The sequence below is a fragment of the Phalangium opilio genome, unplaced genomic scaffold (assembly GCF_054372755.1).
Source record: "Phalangium opilio isolate 3A_F unplaced genomic scaffold, DU_Popi_V2 ptg000528l_1, whole genome shotgun sequence".
NCBI classification, from domain to species: Eukaryota; Metazoa; Arthropoda; class Arachnida; order Opiliones; family Phalangiidae; genus Phalangium; species Phalangium opilio.
This window is the reverse complement of record NW_028324242.1, coordinates 695,597-705,482: the sequence shown is the minus strand read 5'-3', so window position 1 is coordinate 705,482 and position 9,886 is coordinate 695,597. Positions and strand designations below refer to the sequence as shown.

The following is a 9,886-nucleotide window of genomic DNA, read 5'->3' as shown; positions in this document are numbered from 1 at the left end:
TGGGTTATACAAGTTATATTCCAAGGCATCCATCCTGTAAAGTAAATTTGGTTAGTAGGCCTATACATTCTATCATAAGTTGATGAAATACGTTCCATAAGTTTGTCACCGCTTACTGAGAGCTTGTCCTTTTCGAATTAGCTCCAGCTGTAATTAAGTCTCTAGCATTTCCAAGTATTGGAAGTAACGCAGGGTTCATACAAACCTGGAAAACAGGGAAAACCTGGAAAAATCAGGGAAATAAATAGTTGACAATAACCTCATGGAAAATTCAGGGAAATTTGCCGTGTCAAACAGGGGCCGAGAAATTAAGCAAAATGTTCGTGAACTTTCCCTACATAGGAGTAACATCACACTATACTTTCGAGGCTCATAACCCTGGTTCTACTAGAGATACGGGGATGTCCTTTGAGTATGTTATAGTCCAATTTGTCCCCCATCCAACCAAACTAAAACCTTAGGGCTACGACAAACAGGGGCCGAGATATTAAGCAAAACGTAAACAAACCCCCCCTCCATAGGAATAGCATTACAACACATTTTGGAGGCTTTTAACTCTGGTTCTACTAGAGATACGGGGATGCCCTTTGAGTATGTTATAGTCCAATTCGTCCCCCATCCAACCATACTAAGAACACAGGGCTACGACAAACAGGGGCCGAGAAATTAAGCAAAATGTTCGTGAACTTTCCCTACATAGGAGTAACATCACACTATACTTTCGAGGCTCATAACTCTGGTTCTACTAGAGATACGGGGATGCCCTTTGAGTATGTTATAGTCCAATTCGTCCCCCATCCAACCATACTAAGAACGTAGGGCTACGACAAACAGGGGCCGAGATATTAAGCAAAACGTAAACAAACCCCCCCTCCATAGGAATAGCATTACACCCAATTTTCGAGGCTCATAACTCTGGTTCTACTAGAGATACGGGGGTGTTCTTTGAGTATGTTATAGTCCAATTTGTTCCCCATCCAACCATACTAAAAACGTAGGGCTACGACAAACAGGGGCCGAGATATTAAGGAAAACGTAAACAAACCCCCCTCCATAGGATTAACATTACACTAAACTTTAGAGGCTCGTAACTCTGGTTCTACTAGAGATACCCGGATGTCCTTTGGGTATGTTATAGTCCCATTTGCCCCCCATCTAACCATACTAACAACGTAGGGCTACGACAAACAGGGTCCGAGTGATTAAGCCAAATGTTGATAAACATACCCCCCTCCATAGGAAGAACATTACACTTTACTTTGGGGGCTCATAACTCTGGTTCTATTAGAGATACGGGGATGTCCTTTGATTATGTAATAGTCCTATTTGCCCCCCCCCTCTCCTTCGTTAACATTGGCTCCATATATGGGGAGAAAACCTGGAAATCTCAGGGAAATTTGTTTTCCAAAAGTTGTATGAACCCTGTAACGTACTTACTCACGATAATGGACCAATTGACCTTTTCCAATACGCCAGTGTGGAATCAATTTCGCGGCGTTGTTGAGCCGGCTCTAAAAAAATGATAAAAAGGAAAGGAATTAGTTTAATATTTTGCGGCGGACATTATCAGCGTAAGTTTTTCTTTAAAAGAGATTTCCTTACATTTATTTAAAACAAAACAATTATTTTACAGAAGCAACAAAGCCATAAAAGAATTTTCGTTAAACAGTGGTTCTTTTGTTTGTTTTTTATCATATATGTCCATAGGACAATATTAAAGATCTCTTTTGTTTAAACTGTACATTATTTACAAAAAACCTTGTCCCCCAAAACCTTATATCATTTATTATATATATCTAAACTATACCCAGTTAACGAATTCTTTTAGGTTTAGGTTTATTATCGCGAGGACAGATTTTAATTAATTTAAACGCCCCAATATATTCCCCTTAATATTATTTCGGTTTTTTTAAAAAAAAAAAATGTTTAAGCTAAAGATATCAATATCAATATCAATATCAATCATTTGCCGCCGCCGGGGACTTTCTTCGTAATCTCTCTTATTTAAATGGGTTTGGTTTTTTTTTTTTTTTTTTTTTGGGAAGAAATTCTTGAAATAGACGAATTTATTTATTTAAAAAAAAAAAAAAAAAATTAATGGTTTTAATATTTTTAAATATTCTTTAAGAAACATTTTTTCGTTTCAACGTTATTTTTTTTTTTTCTTTTAATATTTTAAACAACACTCTGACAGTAGAAAAACTTGAAACTCCCTAAAAACCTTTTTTTTTTTTATTATTATATATATAATTTTAGGGAGATTGTATCATATACTTTTTTTATATATATATATTTTTAAATACCTAATTGATAAAGATCTCACTCGAGTGTGATAAAGTTGTTTTTTGGTTTTTTTAATTTGTTGTTGTTGTTGTTTGTTGTTTATATTTTGCATAGAAAATATATAGAAACTTTGGAAAGAAAAAGCTATACTAAAAAGCACTCGAAATGAAATACCTGATGAAAACATCTTTACGCTCGATTTCTTTGTATTTTAATTTTGAATTCTTTTTTTTTTTTTGGTTTATTTTTTTTATTTATTTATTTTTAGTGTTATAGGCATGAATAAGGGGTTTTAAGGCCATCGAAAAACTACAACTATAGTGCTTGTTAAGTATATAACTGGAAAAATTGTCGGTTAAAATAAAAAATTAAAAAATTAATTTTTTTTTTTTTTTTTTTAATTATTATTAGTTGTTTTTACGCCACCGTGAATTTATTCCATACAGCCACGAATGGTAGCGTTACCTCTTCGTCAAGTCGCTCCATCCATTTTGGGCGGACGCTAAAAGGGGGAGGCCGCGTCTCCTCCCCCTATCTACGCGCTTTCGCGTCATCGGCAGTGGCGTTATTTTCTAATATATTTAATAATACGCGAGTCGCGCCTTTCGTGGAAGCGAGAGGTTCGCTACCTTAAGTCGAATATTCCAGGGTGGATTGAATAAACTCGCGATTTATCTACAGTAACGTTCCCGATTTTTAAATATTTACTTTATTTATTTATTTATTTATATATATATTTAATTTATTTTTCTTGATTTTGTATTTTTTTAATTATTATTTTTCTTCCTTTTTACGTGTTGTTTTTTTGTCTATATATGTACGTACTTTGTTTTTTGTTTTTTTGTTTTTAAACTTACGTAAATTAAATTTGATAATTTTTTTGGAAATTTAATTATTTTTTTTTTTTTCGCTTATTATTTGATTCGTATTAAAAATGATTAAAAATTAAAAACTTAATAATTATTCGTTAGATAATTCGATATATTACGAACGTAAAACGTAAAACGTGAACAATTCGTATATAGCAAAAAAAGGCTACACCGAAAGCTAAAATTTATGATTGGAATGAAAAATCTGTCAATTTATTTTCGATTTATTTTTCTTTGGAAAATCCGAGTTTCCAATAACAATTTTATTCTATTTTTTTTTTGGTTATTAATTTTTTTAAATTTGAAATCTGTATTTTAATATATATCTCGTTTTTAATAGAGGCACTGTCTTAATAATATAATAATTAAGCGGAAATTAATTATTTATTAATTCATTATAATTTTATAATTCAACAGGGAGTGTTTTAGAAGGATTTTGTTTTTTTTTTGTTTTTTTGATAGAAGACAACTGGCTCTCTTGTTTTTTCATAATTTGTTTTTTAAATATCAAATAACAGCTTGCGTGGGTGGTTAATTAATTTTAATAATGGTTTCGAAATTTGTATTATTTGTTTTTTTTCACTATTTGTTTTTGCTCAGAAATATTTTTTATTTTTTTGACGTGAATAAAGAATGATTTTTGTTTTTTTTGTTTTTTTTTTTTGACGTTTGTGGTGATTAGAAGTTTTCAAGATGATTTTTTTGTTTGCTTCAACGCGGTTTTTGTATTTTTATTTTAAAGAGTGAAGTTTTTTTTTAAATGTTAAATCTTAACTACGGCGGTTTTTTTAATTTTTGTTTTTTAATGTTTAATAAGTAATTTGAAATATTTTTTTTTTGTTTTTTATATATATATAATTCAGCGGGACATTTAAAAATTGGTGGAGCACACGACGAATTAGCTTTGGCCCCCATGTATGTTTCGACAAAAAAACCGCGTCCGCGCTTAAAACTTGAAAACGCGGTGTTTTATTTAATTTAATTTAATTTGGAATCTTTTATATATATTTTAAATCTTTTTTCGTTTTTATCAATTTATATTTAAACCTAAGCTAGATATTGTTTTAAAAGCTTGGAAAATGTATGTCCCATCAGGTGGCACTTTTAAACGTATATATATACTTTCATTCTGTGAAGAAACAGGCTTACTATCACAGCAAATGGTCATTGAAAGACAAAAACGGACTGCAAATATATTTATGACGAAGAAAAAGGTTTTTCTCTTTTTTTGCTTTTGCTTTTGGTTTTCTTTATAAAACTGTTCGTCTCACAATAACCTGTATATATATATATATGTAATTATATATATATATAATTATGAACTGGGATTAAGTTTAATTTAATTTAATAATAATACGATTTTTGTTAATACGCGGATACTTATCGTGTTTGATAAACTCTTCAAGCTTAAGAGGTTTGAAAGGCGTTAGTCAAATAAAGAGATAATTAGGGGAGAGAGTAAAAACGACACGAATTAAGCCACGTTCACACTTATATGGGAAACCGGTTCGAAGCGACTCAAAAGTTGCTTCGCGAACCAACTTAAAGCGGCCCTGTTGGAAGCTAGTTTGTAGTTTTCAGGGATATTTCACCTGGGATGAGACTAGTATTAAGTGTATTTTCTCCGGCCTTAGCAGACAACACCAACGAAATGATAAGCAGACAGACTAACAGAATCGTCTAAGAGTGTGAACCGAGCTAGTTTGTAGTTTTCAGGGATATTTCACCTGGGATGAGACTGGTATTAAGTGTATTTTCTCCGGCCTTAGCAGACAACACCAACGAAATGATAAGCAGACAGACTAACAGAATCGTCTAAGAGTGTGAACCGAGGCAGTTGAAATCACTCCGAACTACCATTAAAGAGTGTTTCAGAACTGGTTGGGCAGACGAGTTTTCAACCGGTTCCCGTGCAAGTGTGAACATAGCATAATTGAAGCGATATTATTAATTCGCTATCGAGCGCGATATTTCTCAATCGAAAAAGGAACTAAAACCCAATTTTCTTCGGTGATTTGTTTTCTTCGGTGCGTAGATGCGTCGTGTATGTAGACTAAGATTCGACGGGGAGAAAAAGCGGGGGTAGCCGCCTTCGCCATGCCATCTTGGTCATTTTTTGTATCGATGTCCGGTTGTCGGAAAAATTGAAAAACAACGTAGTAGAAAAATTTCCTCGAAAGAAGTCAGCAGCCGATGCTAGCTAGATTAGATTAGCGCGCTAATTTTAAAAACCATTTGAGTTGGGCCTAAAACGTACGTGGGCTAGCACCAATCGTCTTCGTCGGTATCACTCCTAGCGCTCGTCACCCTACCGGTCCTGGGATTGGCCGTCACTACATTGGGGTTTCTGTCCCCAGCTGCGGGCACGCGTCTTTCGCGTAAGCGTTCGCGTTCGCGCTGTCCCGGCTTGTAGCCGTTGGGCAAGGGGGAAGGCAGTTGGCGCGAGCCTCGCCCGATGGCGGCCGCCGCCTCGAAGCTAAGAGGCTCTTCTTGTCTCTGGTAGGCCGCGTTTCGCCCATCGTCGCCGGCGTAAACGGGACCAACGACGGAGGAGTACTGCTCTCTATTGTCGTACTGCGCTCTCCTGGGGGCCGCCGGTAAACTGACGCTACTCTGCGCTCGGTTCCCTCGGTTCAACGTTCCGGCGCCGGCGGTGGGATCCGCGTTGCGCGAGACACCCGCGATGTTGGCCGAACGGTCGCGCCAAACCGGCTGGTTGGTCATTTTTGGCAGGCGAGTCGGCGAGGCGTTGACTTTGGGGAAATTGATGCTACCCGGTGGGGGGGCTTTGCCCATCAAGGGAACAGTGGGGGAATGGGAAACGATGGGGAAGTTGATCCCTTCCATGGAACGAACGTTCAAGCGAAGCGTGGAAGGCTTATTGGGGGTCGGGGGAAGTTTGCGTCCGCGGGGTCGCCTCCTCTGCTGGGGCACCGGAAGGCTGTGCGCCGAAGAAGGGCTCGGACTGCGGGAACGGTAGTCCAGCTCGGTGGTGCCGTAGAACTCGCCGCCGCCTCCGCCGCCGCGTTGACAAGGAGGCGTTCTCGGCTCGGGACTGGGACTCCGGGATCGCCTGTCAAGGCACGTGGTGATATACTCCGGGCTGTTGCCTTGGCTGTGGCACGGAGTGTGGCCCGTGTTGTGGTGCCACGGTTGACCCATTCCTCCCACGTGGATGCGCCGGCACGGCGAACGATCTCGGTCGTAATCGTCACCACGTATCTTGGCTGAAAGGAGCATCGGCAAATAAATTACTAAAAACCTCGAAGCTGAACGCGCCAGTAATTCCACCCTACAAACCCCGCCATCGAGTGACAACAAGATTACGCTACTAAAATGCGACACTTTAAATACGGCACGACGAAAATACGCCGATTATTTAGTAAGCGAGATTGAAAATACCGTTCTGACCTCTGGCCCTTCCTCTCCGACTCGTTTCGTACTTGACTAAATCGACGACGTCGCTAACGGCATCGGAAAATCCCACGTCGTGTACCACGGAGTGACCCGGAGGACCTACGGGCACCCCGTGCATCATTCTCCTCGGGGACGGTGACCTTCTAATTGGCGTTGGCGACCTCCCTCTGAGGTGAGGAGGCGTCAAGGACTCCCGTCTCATACGCGAAGGTGACGGCGACCTCGACCTGGACCTGTCGCCGTAGACCTGGTTGACGATATCCGGCTTTAGATGAGCCACACGATCCTAAGTCCGTCCATTACGAGAAGAACGGATTAATACGCGACCATACACGAGCGAGGGAGGGAGGGGATGCTACGACAAACGACTCTTCGTTAAATATTATCGATAAGTGCCAATAAGAGAGAAGGTGAAAATAGAAAATGAAAGCATTCCTACGAGACATAATCTAGACTCGCTACATTAAAACAACTATCCGTTTCTTTCAATTAGATTTTAAGAGCATCGCAACTACGTCACTAATCATCCTATTTTAGAAGATATAAGCGTACGAGAAGAGAAAATTGAAGGAATGACCTTCCAGTTGACCCGAGGAGTGTATTGGCCACATCCCTATCGCGATCATTTTTACTCAGCTTCCCGTTTAAAAGTGCAACGTTATTTTAATCGCTTTCGCTAAACTGTGCCTGCTGACTTCACTTTCCTACGACAAACGTTTTACCACTAATTCCTTAAGCGTCTTAATTATTGTTTTTTACGCGCCGTGACTGTATGTTTAAGGACTCACGGCGTAACTGTTGTTGGAGTCATCGTCTTCCAACTGAATACCATTGATTAGAGGAAGGCTTTCCGTGGCCTGGGGCGCCGCGAAGGATTTATCATCGACTTCCACCATTTCCATACCCTACGATGCGCAAAAGTACTATCAGAATACGAGATACTTTCTAGTCTTCGCGAAACCACTCGACGTGAATTTCCTCGTTTTACCAAAGACACGTCCGCTGTTCGAATTTACGCCGTGTGCTAATTAAGCTACTTAAGCCTTACGCGGTGAAAATCTTTGAAGAATTAAGCGTGGTTTTCACTTGACCGAAAAAAACTACTTTGCAGCTATTTGCTTTTTACGTTGTCGCCCAGCGTTATAGCGTTTTCACCTAGCGTAGTTCATGCAAATAATGGAACCAAGGCTTAACGGATAAACTGAACACTGCACTAATCCACCTTATTCCCTTTCGCCACCGGAAGTTAGGCTTAACTCGGGATTCATGGGTGGTGGCGAGTAACGGGAATAAATTTGTCTGTCGTCTGCTACAGTACATATTTTTGGCCTTTGTAGCAGACGACAGACGAGTTTCTTCCCGGGGTTACTCACCCCCATGAATCCCGAGCTAAGCCTAACTTCCGGTTATTTGCAACCAAGGCTTAACGGATAAACTGAACACTGCACTAATCCACCTTATTCCCTTTCGCCACCGAAAGTTAGGCTTAGATCGGGATTCATGGGTGGGGGCGAGTAACGGGAATAAATTTGTCTGTCGTCTGCTACAGTACATAATTTTGGTGGCTTATGTAGCAGACGACAGACGAGTTTCTTCCCGGGGTTACTCACCCCCATGAATCCCGAGCTAAGCCTAACTTCCGGTTATTTGCAACCAAGGCTTAACGGATAAACCTCAGGGATTTGTACAAGTAACTGACTCGATTAGGATCGAAATAAATAAAAACATGGCGGACCGCTTCTTCCCGATTACACGCATCGGTAAAAATGACGTCACGACTCTAGCTTATTCCTGATTGGCTAGCGAAAGTCGCGAAGTGAAAACCACGCTTTACGCGGTGGAAATCTTCGAAGAAAGCTAACAGCGTGAGGAAGCTTGGCGATATAAGTCGTGTCCTAATCGGGAAAGCCTTCAGCGCCTTTTACAGGCGGCGGCGGCGGCGGCAATGACGCGTGTTTACTCGTGTCTCTAGCGTTACGGAAACCGTTTGGGTACAGCGAAGAGCGCTCAAGACTAGACGGAAGATGCGTAGCACTACGTGACAACAGCAAGCGGACTCGAGAAAAGCGCTAGTGCCATAGTGTAAAGTCAGACAGAGAGAGAGAGAGAGAGACAGGATAGATAGACGAGAGTTCGCGACATGGCGGAGGGGGGGGGCGTGGCCTGGATTAAAAGGTGCGGGTTCATTTTATTATATAGAGAAAAAGAGAAACGTACAGTTTTATAGGTTTAAACGAAAAACAAGTACAGTTTTTAGAAAATTCTAATCTATCTACTGGCTAAATTCTACAACTATCTACTCTAAAGGCCGCCGTAGTTGACGAATGTAGATGTTTAACCTAATAATGTTAATGATTGAACTAACATATAGTGTGTCGCGTCGAAGTAAGGTTAATTCCCTCGACGCGTTGTAACGTATTTAAATTAGTAGGTCTATGCTTGGTCTTATTCGTGCACGTGCGTGGGATATCCCAAGTACCGGACAACGTCAGTCGCGGTGTGTAACGAATGTTTCGGGCCGAGTTGTTTTTGCCATCTAACTTATTCTCTAAAGGCATTTGCTGAAACTAGTTATCAAGGGGGTGTGGTTGGTGTAAAGGTGACTAAATATCGAAGAAGCGAGAACCACTAAGAGACGACTATACACAGCGACTGTAGGCGCGCGTGTGATATACTAAACCGCAATTCCCAAGTTTGCGTGTTCAGACCTGTGAAGCGGGGAAATTTTGTTCGCTCCGCGTCGGCGACTTCTTTCCTTTGCAGTGACTCCCTCGACGCATGAAACTGAACCTTCGTTGTCTTTTTTCGCCGCCGCCTTTCTCACCTTCTTTCTCGACACTGCAAAATTTCCGAGTCGTATCAAATAAGATAATTCAACTTGAAAACTAATCTACGTCGCTAAGTACTGTTCAACCCGAGGGGTCCGTCATTCGAAAAAAAAAACGTACGGGATTTTTATGGATTTTTACGTATTTTTTTTTATTTATATGGATTTGTCAATTTTTTATAAAAATCCAAAATCCAGTAGGATTTTCAAAAAAACCGTTGTATTTTTGAGTTTTTTCATGGAATTTCGTATTTTTTCTCGGGATTTTGTATTTTTTTTCGGGATTTTGTATTTTTTCGGGGATTTTCACAAAATTTTGGATTTTTTTTGTGGATTTTCATAAATTTTGGATTTTTTTGTGGATTTTCACAAAATTTTGGATTTTTTTGTGGATTTTCACAAAATTTTGGATTTCTAAAAAAATTCGAACACACTCCCGGATTTAACATGTTATTTTGGATTTCTAAAAAATTTTCGGTATTTTTGGATT

General features: G+C 39.7%; 1 protein-coding gene across 20 annotated transcripts in view; it reads right to left on the bottom strand.

Moving 5' to 3' along the window:
• Positions 1–1,576: 1,576 nt before the first annotated feature.
• The window catches only part of cac (calcium voltage-gated channel subunit cacophony), a 151,679-nt gene continuing 143,369 nt past the window's right edge, over positions 1,577–9,886 (bottom strand). For 15 of the 20 annotated variants that reach the window (XM_089861926.1, XM_089861925.1, XM_089861924.1 and 12 more), the window contains 3 exons: positions 9,278–9,407; positions 6,555–6,855; positions 1,577–6,379 (listed from right to left, as the gene is read on the bottom strand). In XM_089861926.1, coding sequence (XP_089718052.1) covers positions 5,415–6,379; positions 6,555–6,855; positions 9,278–9,407 — 1,396 coding nt within the window. In that variant the 3' untranslated portion in view covers positions 1,577–5,414. Of the gene's footprint in view, positions 6,380–6,554; positions 6,856–7,357; positions 9,408–9,886 lie in introns of those variants that run through there. The other 5 variants (XM_089861928.1, XM_089861939.1, XM_089861935.1 and 2 more) reach the window with 3 other exon arrangements.